Below are 22,897 nucleotides of genomic sequence, written 5' to 3'. Positions count from 1 at the left end.
TTGCTTCCCACGGTGGATTACAGAACAGACTCTGCATGCTTGCAAGCATTTTCTGCAGGAAGCAGTTACTGCTCCATACTGTGCAAACAGGGATCAAAGGCACGAACAGGCTGTGAGTGGTGACAGGGAGTTCCTGACTGTTTGTGTAAAGGTTTCCCACTTGCACAAATGGCAGACCACTAGAGAGCAGCAGCGTTAAACCAGGACTTCTATTATGTGCCTGAATAACTTGTGACTGAAACAAAGAATTAGGGTGATGTTTGCAGTTGGACGCTGGTTTCAGATCAGGTTTTATCAGAACCAGCGAATCTATAAACCAGCTGGTCCCATCTGGCTCAGCCCTTGGGTGCCTACATATCCAAATATTGAAACCAACCTTTGTAGCTTGTCTCCAGGAGCCCAACCGTCCCCATGCATCAAGTTCAGAAACTATAGTAAAGCTCTCTTCAGCCTACAGCTACTGCAAGCCTAATAAAACTAAGCTGTAAGAGTTTCAGCCGATTCTTGTCTGTAGCCTTCATCTCAGGTTAAGGCTCACTGACACCTGTAGTTAGCTCCAGTGCAGTCCTTGGACTTGTGCCTCTCAAGCTAACATTATGGTATCATTCTGCTACTGGAAAGGTAAAAGATAAATGGTGGTAAAATAGCAGAGATCACACTGCTGCAGGAGTGGTTCAGGAGGAACAGAGCAAACATGCATCTGTTTCAAAATAATTTCAACATATCTTAGTACTTACACTGGAGAATTTTTACGGAATAAATCTTTCATTTAAATAAAAATGTACCTAAAATGTGGAAATATGTCAATAAATACTATTCCATAGATACTCTAACTGACGTGCGGAATTAGACTCTATAACTCGAAAGTTATAAAGTAGGTATGTTTATTGCGTGCAGATGCACGGGGGATCGCTCCTCCACAAGCGTGCATACCCGAAGTGACGAACCATCTCACATTTATACAATGAACAAATGAATATTCAATTAACGCCTATACATATTCGTTACCTAAACCCCGCTTCGTATGTTAATTAGCTTATCAGTCCGTTTCCTGGAATGTGGTGGTCTTGCAGGTTTGTAGGTGATTCATGTTCTTGTGACCATCCGATCTTCTTCAGGTGATTCATGTCCTTGTGACCACCCGATCTTCTTCAGGTGATTGTGACCACCCAATCTTTTCCAGCAAGGAGACTTAGCACTCCCTCCCTCTAGATAGCATTTGAATGTCTCTCATCTTTTCTTATTCTCTTTTAAATAGCCCCTTTGTTAGAGGAAGAGGGGCAGGCGTCTCCCCTTTGTTAGAGGAAGAGGGGCAGGCGTCTCCCCGTCTCCCCTTTGTTAGAGGAAGAGGGGCAGGCGTCTCCTCAAAACTGTGGTTGTCACCGCACCCATGACTAGTCACCATACCCACATTCCTTAAGCAGACACATACAATCACAATCCATGTCCATTATCCCCATTTCACATTATTTCTCCATATCAATCCCCCCTTTTCTATTAAATTAAGTAAATTCTTTTACTTAAGCAGCCTTCCCGAATGATATAAAGCATCATACATAAGTGTTACTCTTTTAAACATTCTCCAAACCCACAAATATAACATAATGGTTAGTATTAAGGAAATTCCTAAACTGATCAATAAGATCACAATGGGGTGTACCATAGTGTTAAGAATTCCTGTTGCAGAGGGTGACCAGCCAAAGAGAGTATCCCACCAATTATGGTTTCCATCCTGTTCTACCTTTTTTAAAACTTTCTTGATCCCCTCTACATCATGATGGACCATAAGAAGAGTTTCATGTCCCTTTTCTTTGGTTTCTTCCAGTATACGTTGTAAATCTGCATGTTTTAATAGTTCTTTTATACTGCTTATATTTAGTCCTATGGGGGTAGGAATTATTATCTGTGATAGGGTAAAATTGGATTTTAAGAATTGATGAGACACTACTGGGGCTGAGTAACCAAAATCACATCCTGTGATAGTAGTAAAATTACAGATACAATAATTTGAATACTGTGCAGTCTCTTTTACCTCCCCATCTATGGTTATTGTGTTACACTTAGTTCTCAAACACGCACATCCCTTCCCTGCATATATAATTACTGTTTTCAAGTTTGCATTTGGTCGGGCCTCGAAATGACATATTTTCTGATCTGTATCTAAACAAGTATCCTGAGCCATTATAGTATTGCTTTCACAGAGGAAGCCCTGCTGTTCTCGCATAATACAAGATTCTAAATCTACTGTTTGCCACTTGTCGCCTATCTTTCTGGCCCATGTTCTATGTTCAAAAGGATATAGGAGCACCCCATTATGGTTAATTCCAAGGGCTACAATGGGGTGTATGGTAATTATTACTGCATTATGTATGGTCAACACAAAAGCTGTGATGGTGTGTGTGTTGGGGTCATAGGTAAAGTTCACCATATTCCACCATGACTGGAGTTTTCTTTCTACCTCCGTAGCACTGTCCCAAACCATCTTTCGAATTTCTGTAGGAAATATGCCTTCCTCTCCTTCTCTTATTATGGATGCAGCTATTGATTGCATCCACATTTGGGCTTGGATGCAACTTAGAGCCAGGGCGACGTCATCCTGTAAACCACCTAATGCCTTAGTGATGAGTTGATGATCTTCCATGTTTATTTGTTCCCACCTGGGGAGTACCTTCGATATCAACCATTGGTGTGCCCCTAATGCCAATAATGAAGATTTTAGTGGTTGTTGTAGTTTTGATAGATCGGCCGTGGTGGCGGCTAGTTTATTCATTATCACCTCTGAGTCTATGGAATTTAATACTCCGAGTCCTGTTCCCAACATTCCAGTTACATCTCTCACTATTCTGTTTTGATAAATATTTCCCCTTTTTCTTAACCAAGTTGTCCATCCCTCATAAGAGGTTCGTAAGAAGGGGGAACAGGATGGCTTAACATCAGAAACATTGACTTGTATTTGTAACTCTATTCTTTTAAGAGACCATTCTGGGTTAAACAACATTTGTTGCTGACCTGTATTTCTGATTACATATGGTCCAATTGTATAAATTAACTAAACCAGATCCAAAGATTTAAGATCAAGCGTTAATGGGGTTGTTGTAACTGTGGTGGTGGTAGGAACAGTGGTTAGTATGATTGTTATTTTGATCTTATAAGTCAGAGCTGTTCCTGGGGATTCCTTTCCTAGGCATATTATAAAGATGGGCTCGGTTAAGGTAAAATTGTGCCAACATTCCCGTGAATTAAAGCACATGGTTGTATTTAGAAGGGTAAATTCCTTATCTACCTTTCTGACATTAATCTGGGTGTCTCCCGAAATCTTGGTGTTATCCTTTTCATTATATGTTTGACATCCTACTTTTATCTTATCTCCTAATTTTCCCCATAATCGGTCGACTTTGTGTACATCCTCCCGATCCCATTGATTCCTTTGGTACACCTCATTTTCAGAAAAAACCACCATAGCTAGTTTCGTCTTTGAGTCCACCTTTCCCATTATTCCAGTGTGTTTTTTCTGAGCATGATTCCAAGGCCAATTATCAGGCTCTTGGTTGTAGGCAAGAGAGAGGGTACAAAAAAACACAAATGGTTTAAACCCACTATTGATCATTTTAAGAATCTAAACGTTAAAATCTGTTTTGATCAAAAATATCTTTGTTTGAGTTGGGGCTTACTAATAACAAGTTGGGCGAGCCTGGCCACTGGCTCAGTCCCCGACTCTTGTTCTATATTGTTTGTTGTAGTGCCCTTCCCATATGGTGGATCCGCAACCGCTCAGGTTCACTTACTTGCCACCCACATTGTTCCCATTTGTCCGAGTAAATTTGAGTTTCAGTTCTTTTTTATCTGGGGTTACTTTCCAAGAAGTTGCAGGGGCTTTCTTAATCCGGGTATGGTGAATCCAAGAATTCTGTCCCTCAACCTTGATTGCAGTGTAGGTGGTGAGTAGGACTTGAAAAGGTCCGGTCCACTGTGGTTCCAGGGTTTTATCTGCAAAACACTTAACGTATACATAGTCTCCTGGTTGTATATCGTGAACAGGTCCATCCAGACCCCTACTGCGTGTTCCCATCACATGCTTCTCAATTCTTATTAATTGTTTGTTGAGTGCCACCATATAGGAAGTCATTGTTTCTTCACCAATCTGTGAAGACGTCCCCTTTTGTACCCCATAGGGTCGTCCATATAAAATTTTGAATGGGCTAAGCCCCTCTTTTGCTCTCGGTCTAGTTCGAATTCGTGTAAGAGCTAATGGCAAAGACTGGGGCCAAGTTAGATTTGTTTCTTGGCCTAACTTGACAATCTGTTGTTTGATTAGATGATTCATCTTTTCCACCTGGCCACTCGATTGTGGTCGGTATGAGGTATGTAATTGCCAATCTATTCCTAGATGGTGGCTAATCTGTTGCACTATTCTGGACACAAAATGTGGTCCTCTATCCGAGGACATTACCGCTGGGACTCCAAACCTAGGTATTATCTCTTGGAGTAGTATTTTGGTCACTTCCCGGGCTTAAGCAGTTCTGCACGGGAAGGCTTCTGGCCAACCTGAAAAGGTATCCATTAGTACCAATATCGATACCCCCCTTTTCTAGGAAGTTCTGAGAAATCGATCTGCCATTGTTGCCCTAGAACATTCCCTCTGCTAATGTTCCCTAGTTTTATTTTATTTGCTGTATTGGGATTATTGCGTAAACACATTTCACATTGCTGAGTCACCTGTTTTATTACAGTATACAAGTTTCGCCCTTTCAATTTCTGATTTAGACTTTTATATAAAGTATCAGCTCCCCAATGCGTCTTATTAATAATAGGGCTGTGGTCCACATTAAATTGGATGGTACCACTATACGACCATCCCTTAAATAAATCCACTTACTTAATTTTATTTTATAATTCATGTCCTGAATTACCTTTAAGTTTTCTTTAGAATAGTTTGGCTCTTGATCTGTACTTACAGTTTGGATTTTATCATCTGGTATTAAGGATAATTCCTCCTTTCCTACCTCCTCTGTTACTCGTCTGGCCTCATGGTCGGCCAGGCGGTTTCCAATTTCCAAATCAGTGCCTCAATGGGCCATCTTATGTTCTTTCTTCCGGGATGACCCTCTTATAACAGAGGGTGCCATTCCTCACATCAAGGTCTGGCATGGCATATGTTCCCACCGCTCAACGCCTACTGGGTTGCAGCCAACAGCGGAGCTCAAGATTCTTCTTGGTGGCAAACACAGAGGCCAACCCAGTCTTGCCCTTGACTATGGTAGGAGGCACCTGACCAACCTTATTCCTTGTACTTCGTTGTCAATGCAGTTTCATCTGCACATCCCATAACAAGTCACTGTCATGGCAAAACACACAGATTTACATTAGTAGAACTACTACAGAGTGTATTTTATTTCACTTTTTCTGCCAATATCCCCACAGCCTTGCTGACCAAGGGATATTGTTTTTATCTGAACTGAGCAAGCCTCCCCCTTATCATTTTACTGTATCAGGTAAAGCATTTTTCACTTTTCCTGGAATTTATTTTCAGATACACCTGGTTAAAAATTTCTCTTACTTCAGGGAGGTCCTCTTTTCCTCTTTTCTGCTGAATTAAAGATAATATCAATATTTCAATTACTTGATCATATTTAACTTTTAATTTCATTTCCCCTTCTTTAAACGTCTAGATGTTCTAATAAATCTCATCCCAACAAAGATTTTAGTGAATTTGGCATTCTTATTTGTTTTTTTAGTTTGTACTTTAAAGGTTTCAGGATGTTTTCCTGGTGGCCAGCAGCTCCCACAACAATTTTTTTTTTTTTTTTTTTTTTTTACTGAAGTTTAACAAGTAAGTTGGTTTTGTATTCACTAAAATTCCACCTCATACCCATTCCCTGCCCTAGAAGGGCCGTTACCGGTCCTGTTGTACTGCAAATGCTGCAGCAATTGGGGTGACATTGTCAGGTCCTTCTGCTCAATTGTCAGCAACAGCAACCCCCTCCTCCTCACCAGCAGAAGGGTTCGGGGCAGGAGATGCTCTTCCTGCTCTGCAGGTTACACAAGCCTGCCTCTGCAGCAGCACTTCTGTTTTAACTCTTTCTTACCCTGAATGCAAATCTGCTACTTGTTGCTTTAAGTCTGTTGTTATTACGTATCATGCCGTTGCAGGCAAACAGAAAACATCCTGCCATGCATCCCAGCATGATTCAGTCGCACCTTCGAGGGGGTACAGGGGTTTGTACAAACTCACCCCAACACTTTCACAAGGTCTTTGATTCTCCACACACACACACGCCTCAGGTTTTACATACATTAGTACAAGTTTTTATATCTTACAATGTGTTTCATTCTGGTTGCTCCACAGAAGGAACCGCAACCTGAGCTTTTAAACACAGAAATTTCAACAAGAACATCTTTCTAGTTTAGGTCTCAGTTTTTCCTATCCTTTTCTAGAGCCACAATCAAAGATCAGGTGATGTTAATCCCGCACTCTTTTCTAGTGCTAGTACCATAGGATCCCGAGGGGGTACTAATCCACAGTCCTTTTGCCACTCAGGTTTGTCCTGGAGGGCGAAGAACATGTCTGCATACGATACTTCGTCCCATTTTCCTTCTCTTCTCAGACACAACATTAATTGCAGGAGAGTGTTATAATCTAACGTTCCTCCCTCCTGAGGCCATTTCGCATCGCTCTCCAATTTATACAAAGGCCACCACTGATTACAATATTTAACCAATTTCCTTCTATTTTCGGTACCACCCTGTCCTACGAGTTCCCTCCAATGTTTTAATATACAACCCAAGGGCGATTTTTCACAGGGCTTACTCCTTCCATTTCCCATTTTGCAATTTTAATTACTTTGTTTTTCTCCGGCCGCCTTAGCCACCCAAGGTCGGAAACACGGATAGAGCTCCTTACTCGTTTTGCACTCAAACGCGTGTCTCAAGCACTCTTGCACTCACACTCAGTCAAAATAATTAAGCTATACACGGAAAATCAAAATGCGCATCTCAGTCACACCATTCACACTCTCCGGGCAGCCCACAGTCACACAAGCAGTATGTTATACGGTACCGTGCACTTATGTACAACTTTTAGGAACACTAACAGTTCACAAAGTATGCATTTCAATGAACAACTGCCAAAAAACAAACAACAAACAAAAACCAATTTTTCCTGGTCTTAAGCAGAGTGTTAAGTTTTCCGCTATTTGCAACGAATTACCAGAATAGTAATATTTTTCAACATACATTTCATAACTCCGAGTTTTGAACATGTAACAAGACAACACATAGAACAAACAAGACACAGAGCGCTATTTCAGTTGTTACATTCCAGGAATTCCCCAATTCTTAAGACAACCTAAAGGAAGTTTTTAGCTTCCTCTTTTTCCTACGCAAAAGTTTCCCTTTTGCTGTGAGGTCCCTCTTGTTCCTGTGAGATTCCGCCTTATTCCGTCCCGCCCCCCGCTTTCCGTCACGAGGCCTCCGGGCTTTTAGGAATGGCAGTAACCTCGGGTTTGCTCGATCTGCCCTCAAGATCGCTAGCGGCCACCCCTTGGTCAGCAAACCCCCTCCCAAGGTACCTTTCCTCCTGGGGACTACGCTGCGCGCCGGACGTCTCCGTGCGTCTCACCAGCCGCCCCGTTACTAAACATACCGTTTTATCCGCGGATCCAGGGGTTTCTCTTCTGCTCCCGGGTGAACAGCTGAGAAGAGGAGGCTCCTCCGAGGAAATCTCCCGGGGCGCGCCTAGGAGCGTCCGCTCCGCAGCTGGTCCCTCAGCCGAGCAGAAATCCTCCTGCCTGGCTCGCCAAAACTGACGTGCGGAATTAGACTCTATAACTCGAAAGTTATAAAGTAGGTATGTTTATTGCGCGCAGATGCACGGGGGATCGCTCCTCCACAAGCGTGCATACCCGAAGTGACGAACCATCTCACATTTATACAATGAACAAATGAATATTCAATTAACGCCTATACATATTCGTTACCTAAACCCCGCTTCGTATGTTAATTAGCTTATCAGTCCGTTTCCTGGAATGTGGTGGTCTTGCAGGTTTGTAGGTGATTCATGTTCTTGTGACCATCCGATCTTCTTCAGGTGATTCATGTCCTTGTGACCACCCGATCTTCTTCAGGTGATTGTGACCACCCAATCTTTTCCAGCAAGGAGACTTAGCACTCCCTCCCTCTAGATAGCATTTGAATGTCTCTCATCTTTTCTTATTCTCTTTTAAATAGCCCCTTTGTTAGAGGAAGAGGGGCAGGCGTCTCCCCTTTGTTAGAGGAAGAGGGGCAGGCGTCTCCCCGTCTCCCCTTTGTTAGAGGAAGAGGGGCAGGCGTCTCCTCAAAACTGTGGTTGTCACCGCACCCATGACTAGTCACCATACCCACATTCCTTAAGCAGACACATACAATCACAATCCATGTCCATTATCCCCATTTCACATTATTTCTCCATATCATAACCTACACTAAAATCAACTAGTTACATGAAAACTAGCATGCAAATGTTTCTGTATCGAGAATATACCGTGCTTGATAATAAACTTCTCTGGAAGGTTCGCTTTTGCTGGCAAGTAACTGGGAAAAAGTAAGGACTAAGGCACCAGGGACCAGATTTAAAAGATCTTATTTTTGTCATTTTGACCTGTTTTGCAAAAGCCAAAACTTTTTTTTGCGCTTGATCAAGGTCAATGATTTCATTACTCTAAACTGATTAACTGACTTACAACTGAAAAGCCGGAAAGCTCATTTTCTTCTCCCAATCAGTAAATAATAAGGCATGAATTGCATGCTTTCACTAATCCTAGCATCCTGAAGGACACAATCTGCAAACAGATAAGTGTTACACAACATCATTTTAAACACAAAGGAAGTTTTGGGTGTTTCTATTACACTCTTTTCAGCCTGTTATAGTGTAGTATAATAGCTTCATTTAATCGCTACAAAGTTATTTTAAAATGCTCTTCTGCAGAATCTGATTTCTGTCCAAATGCAGGGTCACACAAAAGAAGGTTTAAAAAGAATTTTCAGGTAGTAAGTGCAATACTTTATATTGTGACTTAAAAAATTAGGACTCTCAGTGTAGTAAAAAAAATTGGTCTGTTTAAACATGTAGAGAAAACTGTGAGTCCTCCTGATAAGGAGCTTTTCAGCTTACTTAAGGTGAACACGCAGCTGAGTTAAGCCAATTTCTTCTTCACTAGCAATTGTCTGTGTAACCTTTTGTGCAAGTAGCTGAGAAACTGAGCATTGGAGTGATATCTGCTGGATCCCTACACAGCCACGTGGCCTTTCATCTCCTGAATTTGGTTTCCCTTGAGGTTCATACACTCTTAATCCTTCAGCAGGGGAAAGTGCCCTCTGTACTTTCTTGTTATGGAAAAATCACTGGGCTTGCTATTCCTGTTGCTTCTGATGATACCTATTACTGATACGGAACTAGGAAACAACCTGTACTTCAATGCCAACAGGTGTTTGGCTTTTCTACTTTTGTCGTTTAATATGATGCCAAGAGGGACTTGGATTACATGGTGAAAATGCTCATTCTTTGCCATGGAATGAAGGTGAAACTAAGTATGCATCACTAAGAATGTGATAAACATTGTATTGAAATTACTAACGAACAGCAGTGACAAAATATCTGGCAGATAAAGGACAGTGTGGCTATGAATATGAAATACGAAAAGACAGTGTAAGAAAAGATATATAGGAGAAAGAATGCAACTTACAGCTGTGTAATCAAATTATTTGGATAGATGATGAGCCCAAGACCTGAACATTATTCTGCTAGAATATCAAAGGAGATGATGTAGACAAGCAGCATCAAAAAAGAAATTTTCCCCCATGAGACAACTTCTGATAATGTGTTATCAGGTGATATGAGACTTTGGTCTATTAATTAGCCTTGAAAAATACCCAATTCTTTCTGGCAGTCAGGAAAATTAATTAAACCATGAGATAAATCTCCTGACTCAAGGGTTCCTCTGCTCTGTGGTCTGCAACCGGAGTCCATAAACTATGAAACAAATTATTAGTAGGGTCAAATGAAAACATTAGTAGCAAAGCTTTGCATAATATCAGCTAAAATTTTCCTAGCAAACTAGTCCTTTAAAACAAAGGACCAGCCCATACATCTGTCTGGAAAGGCACCCTCTGCCATCCTGACCTGCTATGAACTACATAAATTCCTCTGAATTTTGCCTTTGCGGGCAATTCCAATTTCTTGCTTAAAGATCTGATGCAGGAAATCCTGAGAATTTTCTGTAGCACACAGCTATTTCTGCAGGGGCTGAAGCTGGGAGGAAAAAGCAACATCTGCCTGCCTATGGTGGTGTTCATGTGGCTTCAACATGAATATTCCCATTGTGTGGCTTACTCATACAGTGTGGGTTTTCTAGGATTCAGCCTGCCTTTCTATTCTTGTTTCTATTCATGGACATCAAAGGAAGAAGAGCTTCCCAGAAGGTGGGAAGCCAAAATTCTGTGAACTGGTGGTTTTATTTACCTGTAGACTCTAGCAAGACACACAAGCACTGCCAGTGATGATTATATTGCAAGATATGGTACTGGAAAAACAATTTCAACCAACAATCAGATTCATCTGTTCCCCAACAGATTTCCAGTGTTCCTGGCCAGCAATGCCTGGCTGAGACCTGTGCACAGAGGGGGAAGGCTGAAAGATAAGCTCTGAAGAGCCGGGTGGCTCCTGGCAGTAAGCTAAGGAGTTTCTAGGAAAGGTAGTCAGTGTGGATGGATCAAAGAATTCCTTGACCTTGAGTTTTGCTGTAAACAGACTGCTGCCAGATATCCTGTCCCTTGGTCAGCAGTGAGGGGACCTGCAGCAGCTCGTGGGTTCTTCTTAGAATTAAAGATGAGTCACTTTAAAGTTGCAGGATTTTCTTTCCTATTGCTCCACTTCCTCTGTTTTCTGAAGATAAATAAGAAATGAGAGCCTGGAAATTCTCTTGAGAGGTCCTGCAGCTTGTTTGTTTTGTGAAAATACTTCTTGTTATCTAATTTTGTTACACTTGTTAACAACAGCAGCAGCTTTCCCATAAAACTTGCCCCAAGTAAACTAACCACAGCTTTGAGAACTGAGCTGTGGAGCAGAGAAGATCATCTTGGAAATGTGAAGATGAAGGACTTTCTTCTGCTAACTCATTTTGCATTTCTCTATAACTTTGCACTGAGTAAACCTGTCCAGGTGTGTCCCTGCTCCTAGATGTTGAGAATTTACATTGCTGCTGCTGAGTTGCTCTGACTATCTTAAAATTAGTTACAAAGTTTTACTGCTGTGATTCTACATGGTAGAAGCTTTCTGGTATGGAGATAAGCATGTAATTTTTTTTTTTTTTTTTTTTTTTTTTTGCAGATAGCTAGAAGAAACAGTGACTTAGGTGAGTTTGATTGTAATTATTATATAAATAACTGTAGGTTTTGGTGGGACTGCTTTTCTATACCTCATTGTCATTATTTGGTATATTTTTCTCTTTGAAAATATTTTCTAGCATCAGTGGAAAACTATTCACAGAATTCAGTAGTGTTTTTAAGTCTCATTCAGTGTGATTATTTATGCTGTCATGATAAAGAAATTAAGAAGACTTATTGAGCAATTGCTACATGGAATGTTCTTTTCCATATGTAGCCTCAGCAAATAAGAATACTTTTCACTTTGATTTGTTTCCTATGTGATATAAGGCACTCCCCTGTCTTCTGTACCCAAGAATATTGTACATTTTTGGCATAATAACCAACAGCTCTTGTCTGTGAGAAACATATTCCAAGTATTTTGGAGTCAGAACTGAGGAGCATGTCACAATGTCTTACGTCAAATTAACAGTTAACCTGGAAACTAATAGCTTGCATGCATTCAATATATATAATAAAAAACAGTCGTTTCTTTTGTATGATTCATCCCATTTTCAGAGAGGTCAGCTACTATTTTTCTTTAATTCCACAAGCTCTAATGAAGAGAATACTGACTTACAATACTTTGCCTTCCACTTTGAAGGCTCCCAAAGCTTCTTAAGCTAAAATATATTTTATATATATCTCAACTTTGATTACAGCTGCACTATGACATCCACATTGATCTTTTTTATCCAGGAAGCCAGGCAGACCTAACCAGTCTTAGCATATTGTGAATCCTAGATTCACTCGGTCTTAATTTACTAATCCTTTTTCACATTACTGGGAAATGAACTTCAGTGAAAGAAATTTCCAAAGGTACAAAAGCTTGATTAGTGTGTACCTCTCATCTCCCTTTTGCATGTCTTATTTGCCTTCTCTGTGCCTTGTGTACTCTTTATTTTCTTCACCTGCCAGGTAGCGAGATAGTTGTGTATGAAGGAGACATCCTCTTGAGAAGAGGACGACGCAGTGCAATTAACTGTGAGAGTTGTTTATGGCCCAAGTCACAAGATGGACTAGTCAAGGTTCCAATTACCATCTCTTCTGATTTCTGTGAGTGTATGCAAATGGATTCTGTAAAGTTAGCTTTGATCTTCCAGTCCCTATACTCTCTATTATTTTACATTTCTGTGGCATGCACCAAAAGCAATCTTTGTCCAAATGAGAATTTATTGACATGTCTCTTTTGCTAGTCTGTTAGCCCTATGGTAGTTCGGCTAAGACTCCAAAAATTTCAGTTACAGACACTAAAATATGTGGCTGCTAGGGCAGTAGTTGTTACATAAATACCAGCTAATTAATTTTAATCACAAATATCAGCTCATTCCTGCTAGCTACAATGCACTTTGATATTTAGCAAGTACAGAAGAAGAAATATAATTTGTTCACATTGTGAATGTATTTTTGCCAAAATCACCATTAGGAGCACTTTTTTGAACACTATTATTTTCTTTCAATTCTCTCAAATATGCCTGCACTAGAAATCTTGTAGAGGCAAAAATGGAGGAAAAATCCTTGGAGATATTTTTTCCTTTATTGCAATTCAGTCAGTCAGTAGCTCTGTCCTGTGCAAAAGGCTGCAGGACTGATGCCTTAATGTAGAAGATTTTGTTCCAGAAGACTTCATATGGGCTGTGCAGGTCTATCTTACCCCTGCTGAGGCTCCTCTGGACTGAGGTTTCCATGCAGACCCTTCTTAAAAGATGCTACCTTGAAAGAAAGTGGATGGAAGTGAAATACAGCCTGTGGCTGATTCCCATTCCTGGGGAACCTCTGTTACCATTTGAGCTGAGGGAAGTCCAGTCTCTATGTTGCCTAGGCTGCTGCTCTGCCCATGTGCTTCCAGATCTGCAGCATATACTCTTGTGGTTAGGTGAGGGTTATTCCATGTACCTCCCTCTCTCCAAAGCTCAAAGATGAGGAAACGGAGATACAAATCAGTTGTAGATGATTCATAACTGAGGAAGCCAAATTAGGCCAAAAAGTTCAAAAGTAGATAAACACTCCAATCTTTATTTGGTACCTGAATGGAAACACTGTGCTGTTCAGAGCCTCTGAACGCTGTCTCAAGTGATTCCAAGGGGTGTGTGGCAAATATTTGTTATCTCTGATAAACAAAATGGAGTTTTGGTGCTTAGCTACGGTCAGATGGCTCATTTGGGATACAAACAGTTGGACTGAAGTATCTGAAACTGTTTCATTCTTCTTCTGTTCTTTTGCTTTCCATCAGCTGTCTCCTATAGAATATGCATAAGGGCCAGCTGTAATTCTTATATCTTCCCTTAAAATTCAAATCAACTTGAAGATCCCTGAAGGCTTTGTGTCCTTTTCTCTATTATGCTTGTATGACAAAAAGTTAAGGAATGCTGTTTTAAAGGGATGCGCCCCATCGATGCACCTTGGTTTTGATTAACCAAGGAAGATTTCTCCTGGCCCCTTTCTCTTTCTAGCAATGACAGAGAGGTCTTGGATTGCTGATGCTCTGCAAGAGATCTCCACGCTGACCTGTGTGCAGTTTGTAAATCGCACCACAGAAACGGACTATGTGTATGTTGAACATGGGCAGAGGTAAGCTTCCCGTCTCCTGAGAGTGAAAGTACTCAGAAGGTCTTTCAGCTTCTTTTGTTTTGATCTGAATTTAAGTAATTACTCTTTTTTTTATCCTAGGAGTCAAGATTCAGACAGCAGGTGCAATTTTTCATTTTTCTTTAGATATACTGGTAGTTACATCAGTTAATAGGCCACAGGAATAAATGTGAGTGTGGACTTAAAGATAATGGGGTATAATTCAAAATGAGATATTTTTCTTAAATGGTGTAAAAAATTTAAAGTTGTATAATTGTTTCAGTTTCTTTGCTTAACTATTTAAACTGCTTCATCTTAGTTTGATATAGCCATTTTACTGTTTCAAAATTTGCCATATTCATCACAAAGGCTTTATTTCTCCTCGGAGGTAGTTTGGCAGCTTTTGGAAGCCTAGATATCTCATGTCAGTGACTATTTGCATGTCTCCTTCTGTGGCTGCACATCTGGAGCCCCTTGGTGGTAAAATCAGTACACCTATTTCTTTGTGTTTGCTGAATGTGATCATTTTGGTTATTGATTGCCTACTCTTAGCTGCTGGTCTTACTTTGGAAAAATTGGAGGACGTCAAGCAGTAGGCCTGGTGAAAAATGGCTGCATGGATAAAGGAGCGATTCAGCATGAAATGAACCACGCACTAGGTTTCATCCATGAACAGGCACGCAGTGATCGGGACAAGTTTGTCAAGATTATGTGGGAACACATTGTCGCAGGTATGCCCACTAAATCTTAAGAGAAAACATGTACTTTCAGATAAAGGAGAATGCTGTTCACAGGAGAAACAATGGAAATAAGAATCATGATTGATATTGGCTGAATTGCAGCAGCAGCACATTCAGTGTGATGGAATTCTTGTTCGGTGTCTGTACTAGGGGAATTTGTGGCCACACCTACATTGGTGTGGTCCTCCGAGGCAGATGCAGCCTGAAAGTAGCTCTGTGTTCTTATTTTGATATCCATCATAAGCCCATATTCACCTTATCCCAAATACCAAGAGCATCAGGATTGTAAAATGTAGCAAACTCTTTGCCAGGAGGCAGGACTACAGGAATTTTAGCTGAGGTGGGGTGAAACATAACATTTGGGGATCATAGTGGGGAACTGCACAGCAACTCTATCTTGGGGACAGACATGGAGATAGGGGAGGCAGCGGATAGGCATCTTGGCACTGGCAGAGAGTGAAATGCGCATAGCCTAAAATGGAGATGAACTAGGGATTCAGTGTGGAGAGAATAGAAGCACATGCAACCACTAGTATGTGCAAAATTCTGGGACCTGGCATGATGTGCAAGGAAGGACTGCAATTATTCCCTCCTTGAGGACAGAAGAATATACACTGCCATGAAATGAAGGAGCAATGGTAAATCTGTAGGGGGAAAACAAGTGAATGTTATTTAGGGAAAGGAATGCAGGATAAATGGTTTGGGCACATGCCCTTGATTTGTGTGTTTGGAACATGGGAGTGTATACAGAGGTCCAGGCTTTTGAGGGGGGGAGCAAAAATGGTAGGAGGTCCCAGGGAAAGCGAGAAAGTGGTACACAGAAGGAAAGTAGCGGAAGAAAGGATGCAAGGAATCACTTGTCTGACAGCTATGAGAGCTGGACAAACCACCACAATTGTGAAAAGATAATAGTGTACTTAGTTCATTATAGTAAATAATAGTAAATTAGGCTGAACAATTGAATACGAAATTATAGTAAGTCTCGTCAACAAATAAGATCCAACTCTTCAGTGTCATACACAGCTGAAAATATCTTTTTTTTTTTTTCTCTCCAGATGGAACTTGATTGTTTTTATTGCAAATTCCTAACACACTGTTCTCAACTTTTTTCAGTTATTCCCATGATATTCTAAGTAAATTCCATTTGTGCTGTTCTTTATTGAGGTTTCAGCTCTAGTGTTACGGTATAATTTTGCTATGAATTGTTTGCTGTTGTACAGCAAGGGTGTGCCACGCTTGAAATGCTAGCAAAGGATATGCTAGGAAAGAGGAGTTGAAAAGATGAAGTTAAACCAAAAATACTAGACAAAAACATAGTTTTACACTAGTTTTGCAGGGGGAAGCCCACAGGTTTGGATGTCATCATTCCTAAAGGATACACATGTAACCAAGCCCTGTTTCAGGCATCGTATCACAAAAGGATAAAAGAAGGGGAAGAGGTGAAGACAGGACTATTTAAAAGGAGGTGGGGTATACCTAAAGTGTTTCAACAGTATTCACCAGGAGTGGAGGCTGAGAAGATTGGCATGACAAGGGAGTTAGAATGCAGCATGTATGCAGCACAAGCACTGTAGGGGAAAAATGTAAAGATATGCAGGGAAAAGGAAATGAAGAAACACAGCTATGTTCAGGAGGACTGTTAGTGTACATCTCCTGTAAAAACATGCTGCTGTTAACAGTGCTGATGGCAGAGCTCCCATGGACCTCAGTGGTGCAGAACCAGACCTCAAGACCTTTTGCAACTTCCCAGCTCTCCCACACAACTTGTTTTTCTCTTGCCAGGGCTGCAGTACTGTGGATGTTTGCTGGGGGTTGTTTTTACCCAGCAATTCACCCTGGAAGCCATCCTACTTCTTTGTTTTGACAAAATGCAGCCTGATCAGTTGCTGTCCACTTAGCTACTTGAAACTCAGCTTGTTTTTCCCAAACTTTTTTGGGAAAAAAAATATTCAGAGACTTCAGCCAAAGCTTCTTTTTCAGTTCTTCTGAGTCATTGCTCTTAGAATCTGGCTGGAGGGAGATTATTTTTTAGAGTGGAAAAGATGGGATAAGTCCCCGCACGTGTGCGGGTCTAGACAGCCAAATCTCTCTGGCATGTGATGAGGCAGATAGTAGTTTGCTGGCAGTGCCTCTGTCCAGCCGGACTGCTGTTACTTCTTTTTTTAGCAAACCAATTCAGCAAAGAGCTTGTGTGCCAAACAGTAGCCATATGCTTAAATATTTCACTGCATTTGAACTGTGTTCTCTGTTCATCACCTCAAAAGAAGTTGTGTGCTTGCTGATAATTCTTTCTGAAGTCAGTATAGCAGATAAGAGGAACTGAGATAAAAACTCAAGTCAGGAAAGTCAATGCTGTTGAGAACTAGTCTGAGCCTTAACTGAGTTTTTGAGCTATGAAAAGCTGCAAAGTCATGTTTATCCCCAAACTTTATATAATTCAGGATTTTGAAGCTTCTCTTTGTGTTTACTAGCCCTCATTGGGACCAGTGCTGAAGGACATTACTGGAAGAAACTGGCTCTGATTGCAAGCCTGCCAGCCAAGTTGTGCAGGCTCCAGAGATTTTTCTGACAAGCATCCAACCCTAAACTCTTGTCCAGATGGTTTGTCGTTTACAAACCGCTAGTTACAATAACGAAGGTACAGATGTTGAACTGGAAAGGAGTTCTCGGTGGCTAGGGCATTAGCCTTAAGGCCAGCCTGACTGCATTCAGCTCTCTGCTCTGACATTGCTTGCTTGCCTGTATTATCATGGACAAGAGACCCAGGGTGCAATTAGCACTCATGCTCTCCCATCAATGGAGAGCAATAGGTGCCTTCAGATGAAACTCCCTCCAACTGTGTCTTTTTCTCCCTCTCCTCTGACTATCCTGGGAGCCTTGATGAACAAATTCAGTGCCAAACTCAGAGAAATAATAAAGTTAGGTGACACAAATTCTAGTCTGTGTCTCTGGGGCCCAGTCCTGCATCAGTGTAATACACTTTTACCTCATACAGGCTTTTTAAGGCTAAACAGATGAAAAGTGATTAGATGCTCAGCAGCTGTGATGAGAGGGGCTACATCAGCGGCTACATTCAGACAATGTTTCTAGCTGATCTTACTTAGTGCCCTTGCTTCATGCGAGTCATATCACTACACTGTAATCACTGCTGATGAGTTTGACCAGAGACAAAGCCAGAACATGGCTGATAACATGCCCTTGGGTGCAACTTACAGGCAAACTGTATTATAACCCTTAGATGGAAGGACTCAGCAAGACAGGCTGATCACACACATACCTCTGAGTTTTTGATCTAGGTGATAAGAGTGATTTCCCTTTCAAGGTATGGATGCAGGTTTGAGGACATCAGCTGGATGCTTATAATAGCCAAGATAATGCACTGAAATATATTTGGAGATGCCCTCATGAAGATGGACAGATGAATACCTTTACTTGACGAGTGGAATGGATTCAATGATTATATTGAAACTCTGACTTGATTCAGTTTATATTCTGAAAGCTGCTAGACTGGGTGAAAATGTGTTCCCCATGGGCTTCAGAAGGCTCTGGTGGTTTTGATAGATCCAAGATCTCATGAGAACAAGTACTTGTATCCTAAGGATATCTCTTGGGATCTGAAGGACATCCTTTTAGGATTATGCCAGCAAATAGTGTATTATTAGAGCAACAGTAATTGTTCTGACTGAAATGTTGCTTTCCTACCTTACAGGGGAACAAGGAAACTTTGGAAAAGTGAATTCAAAAAATCTGGGCCTTCCCTATGACTACTCTTCAGTGATGCACTATGGCGCGTAAGTTATTTTCGGATACATCTTTTCAAAGGAGCAAACAGCTTTCAGATCTTCTGCTCAGATCTAGAAAGAAGGAATTACTCTGTGCAGGGAATGACTTCTGCTGTTCCCTTAGAATTGAGTGAATGCACATAATTAAGGGTGAGTATACTTCCTTTGTCAGCAGGATTCCTGGAAAACAGAGTTGATAGAAGAAAAAATTAGGACATTTTATTTCGCTGTGCTCTTGTCTCTTGCTAGAGGCCTTGGCGTGGCTATGGTCCAAAGTCTCACTCTGCTGAGTCACTATCTAAACCAGTTCTGAAGTCTGAATTATTTCATTAACACAGTAATAGCTGATCATAGGCAAGAATATTTAGGTACAGAGAGAAAGAAGTTTTTATATCATTAAGATATTGCGTGCTGCCTCATATCATCTGCAACACTGTCTAAGGTTGCATTTTAGTCTGTAATGTACAAGTTTGTATCATGCCTATTTCCACTAGCAAGTAACAACTTCTGAACAAAACTGTGAAATAAAACTTGTCTAGCAGGCGGCAGGAAATTGCAGAGAGCAAATATAGGTAGTAACTAAGACAGAACTACTCCTGCTTTTCTGCCTCTGGAACGACGAAGGTGGGATTCAGTTCATTTTGCCAGGACATTGGTGAAGATTTCCTCACTCAGGACAGTGTGCAGCATTTTCTGGTTTCTTGCTTGATTTCAGCTGCTGCACACAAAATGGCTTGCATGCTAGTCCTCTTCAGGGAAGATTGGCTGGTCTCTGAGAAGCTTCTTGCCATTTTCCCTTGAAATTCTGGGCAACTGGTACATGAATATGATTATGCAGTTAGAGAACTCCACTGTTTAAGAAATGTGATTTAGAAATGTGATTTCTTATTTCTACAGGTATGATTTCTCCAGCAGTCCAGGGAAACAGACTATTGTACCAGTTCCTGACCCCTCTATACCCATTGGACAGAGAGAGGGGCTGAGTAACTTGGATGTAGCTAAAATCAACAAGCTCTACAAGTGCAGTAAGTGCTGTAGATGGAAAGCATGTGACCCTTATACAGCTGATGTCTGTAGGCACTGTCAGACATCCCTCAGAGGAAAGCAGCCTGCAGTTCTTTTAATACATCTCTCTTGCCTACCAGAGGGTTGGTATGCTGGTGGAAACAGACTTGTCCCTGTGCCAAGCTGCTGCCTTCTTGAAAAAACAATTAACTTTCAATAATTCACAAGCCTGACTGATTAAAATTGTTGGGGATACTTTTCAGGCATTTCTAGAAGATTTTTGTGCACTTTTCACTATTCAACACTATTTGGTTCTTCCCTTCAGATCGCTGTAGTTCTGTGTTGCTTAAATCCAAAGGCTCGTTCTCCTCTGTCAATCACCCATCCCCATACCCAAACAACAGCAACTGCCTGTGGTTGATCCGCATCCGTCAAAGTAAGGTAATTTTTATTAGGAGAGGAAAGGTTTGAACCACAGTGTCAAGGCTACAAAGCATTATTTCATTATTATGACTACCCTCTGGGAGTCATTTTCATGGACTGAGACATTTATTTTGTTACGCAGTGAATGAAAAGACAGTCTCAACAATTTTCATAAGACTTATGAAGACTATCAGATGCATTATTTAACTTGATTTTTGTCCTGTTAAGATTGGATGGCTTTTCAAAGACAAGCAATAGTCAAACATCAATCACTGTGCTCAGTAACAGGGTAGTTAGGTGAAATTCTATGTTCTTTTTACACAGAAAGTAAAGCTTCAGTGATACATGGATAGTAAAATGAATATGAAGTTCTAGTTCACTACATAACAATTAGATGGCTTGAATCTTTCCCTGTGTGTGGCATTAAGCCAAACATCTCTTTTCTTCTTTCTCAAGATTTTCCTGCAGTTTGAGGATTTTGATCTCCAATCCTCCTCAGACTGTTCTTCTGACTATATAAAAATTTACAATGGAAACAGCAAGAATTCCCCTGTATTGCTGGACAAATACTGTGGGAAGGGGCCGCTGCCCTCCTTAGTGGCATCTGGATCAACAATGCTGGTAGAGTTTGCAAGTGATGAGAGCATTACAGCCACAGGATTCAGAGCCTCCTACAACAGGGGTATGAACATGCCTTTACAGAGCTTGGAGAACAGCATTAATATATTTGTATGGAAGAACTGAAATCTTTGAATATGTACTCCAGAGCAGGTTTTTTCTGGGTTATTCTTTGCACTTCCATAGCAAATGCTAATGCAGAAGGCTAGGCAATGATGGGGCTGAAGGTTAGCAGGAAACAGAAAATGGAATGTTGCATGGGTCTTATGTTAGTAATCCTGAGAACCCACTCATATTCTTCTGAGAGTGCCTGCTAGGCTTCTTCACATAATTAGAAAAATTTATTTTTAAAAAAACAATGCAACAACTGTAACTAATAGGAGCAGAGCAGCCAAAGGGCACAAAGACTGCAGAACTCAACAAGAAATCTTATCAATGAGATGTAAAGCCAGTATCTAGCCAATATGTTGTTCAAGGTTTTGTGGCATTTTATGCAATGGGAGAGATACTAACTTTGGGTAACTTGCACTTTCTGAATTAAAGGCTTTCATGTCACATGATCCACCATGCTTACTGTAGCCAGCTGAGGGGTGTCTGTTTTACAAAGATAGGAAATGCATTACGGACTGCTGGATAAAATTCTGTTGTGCTGCGACATGCTTTCAGTTAGAAGGCAGTAGCCCAAATAACTTGTTATTGCTTTGTTTCCACTCAAAATACAAACTTTTTTAAAGCATGAATTGAAGTCTTAGAAATGTGTCATTTTTACTCTTTTTTTGCATTAGTCTTGATGGAGTCATTTCTAGATAGCATTAGATCTAGGTTGATAATGCAATCTGAATACTTGAGCTAATTCTTTCCTGAAAGTGCAGTAAGTTAAAACCATTAGAATGCTATGCTAATATGGTAACACTCAATTGTAAAGACAGATATAGCTTTAGATGCAGCTGTTTCCTGTCCTCCAAAGGTTATTTAGCAGCCATGTTTTTAGTTCCTTCAGTACAGCTGCTGGTACAAATATGGAGCAAAGAAATAAAATGTCAGCAGTAGATTTTCATGGTAGCACATTTTTTCTTGGCTTGAAGAGAGAATATAATAAAGTACAAGCAAACTCAATTCTACTGCCAGAATACTCTCGTTAATATGCCTTTCTCTGTTTTTTCTCCTTTACTCCTCAGTGAATTGTGGAGATACTTTCACAGACTCAAATGGAGTTATCACCTCTCCAAACTACCCCGATAAATACCCCAAAAACCGAGCATGCTTCTGGGTCATCTGTTCTCCAGTAGGATACAAGGTAAGGCACAGATGAATTTATTTCTGGGTTTCATCAGTGGATGAAATGGAATCTCTTTTTGCCTTGGAGAATAACTGCCTGCTCAAAAAGTGACATTACAGCTTTCTCAGAGGAAAAATCTGAACACAAAAATCCAGTTTAAGAACTTATGCTGGATGTTGGTATCAGAGGTGTTCAGCAAGGGAAAACATCTACATGTGTGTGTGAACTCTTATGAATTTAGCTTGTACCAGTAGGCTTTGTTCAGAATAATCCCTAGGTAAGAGTTCCCACTAAAAAACTGAGACACATTGCGCAGGTGCTGGTTTTATATTTCTCTAGAGATGATAATTTAAAGTGCACAAGATCAATCTTGTCCCCTGCTTCTCTTTCCAATCCAAATGCTGATGAACTAAGCAAATAATTTGCTAGTAATTTGCATTACAATATGCAATCAGGATGTGGTGCAAATACAGTACAAAAACCGGTGCCTGCACATAAGGAATTTACACTTTGTATGTAACAAGCACAAATAGCCTAAGAGAAAAGGATATAACCTGGAAGCAAAGTGCTTTGGTTGTATTTTCTCCAGATATCTCTCAAAATGTTATCCTTTGAGCTGGAAGACAGTGACAGATGCATCTATGACTACCTGCTTATACATGATGGAAGCCGACCTACATCACCTGCAGTTGGCCCTTATTGTGGGACAGAGAAGGTTGCAGACTTTACTTCCACTGGGAACTTTGTGCTGGTTGAATTTCATAGTGATATATTTTGGGAGTTGCCCGGATTTGTGATGAGTTATACATTTGGTAGGTAGTACTATACAGATGGGAGTCAGAAAACACAAAGTAAGAAACCAGCCAGCCACAGGTATAACTCAAGATGCCACCAATTTCAGCAAAAAAAGCCTGAAGCTTGATCTCTTAGTCTTATGTCTACAGTGGTGTAATTTGCATGGTGGGTTACGGACTAAAATATTCCTGTCCATGGGATGCTTCTGCCTGAGACTTTTTGTTATAGCATTCACATTGCTGGTGTTGCATGGTGAAATACAGTAGCAGAACTGAAACTACGTAAGCGGA

General features: G+C 40.7%; 1 protein-coding gene across 1 annotated transcript; it reads left to right on the top strand.

Moving 5' to 3' along the window:
• The first annotated feature begins 11,106 nt into the window (after window positions 1-11,106).
• LOC130152910 (astacin-like metalloendopeptidase) lies at window positions 11,107-22,632 on the top strand. The gene is made up of 12 exons (XM_056347172.1): window positions 11,107-11,194; window positions 11,363-11,387; window positions 11,499-11,532; window positions 12,320-12,453; window positions 13,851-13,968; window positions 14,518-14,696; window positions 18,415-18,496; window positions 19,385-19,512; window positions 19,818-19,933; window positions 20,372-20,597; window positions 21,712-21,830; window positions 22,402-22,632. The coding sequence occupies exons 1-12, from the start codon at window positions 11,126-11,128 to the stop codon at window positions 22,630-22,632; spliced, it is 1,461 nt and encodes a 486-aa protein (XP_056203147.1). The 5' UTR covers window positions 11,107-11,125.
• The last annotated feature ends 265 nt before the right edge of the window (window positions 22,633-22,897 follow it).

This window comes from Falco biarmicus, chromosome 7 (genome assembly GCF_023638135.1).
Source record: "Falco biarmicus isolate bFalBia1 chromosome 7, bFalBia1.pri, whole genome shotgun sequence".
Lineage (NCBI taxonomy): Eukaryota > Metazoa > Chordata > Aves > Falconiformes > Falconidae > Falco > Falco biarmicus.
Note: the sequence above shows the minus strand (reverse complement) of the source record. Positions and strands in the feature narration are given on the sequence as shown.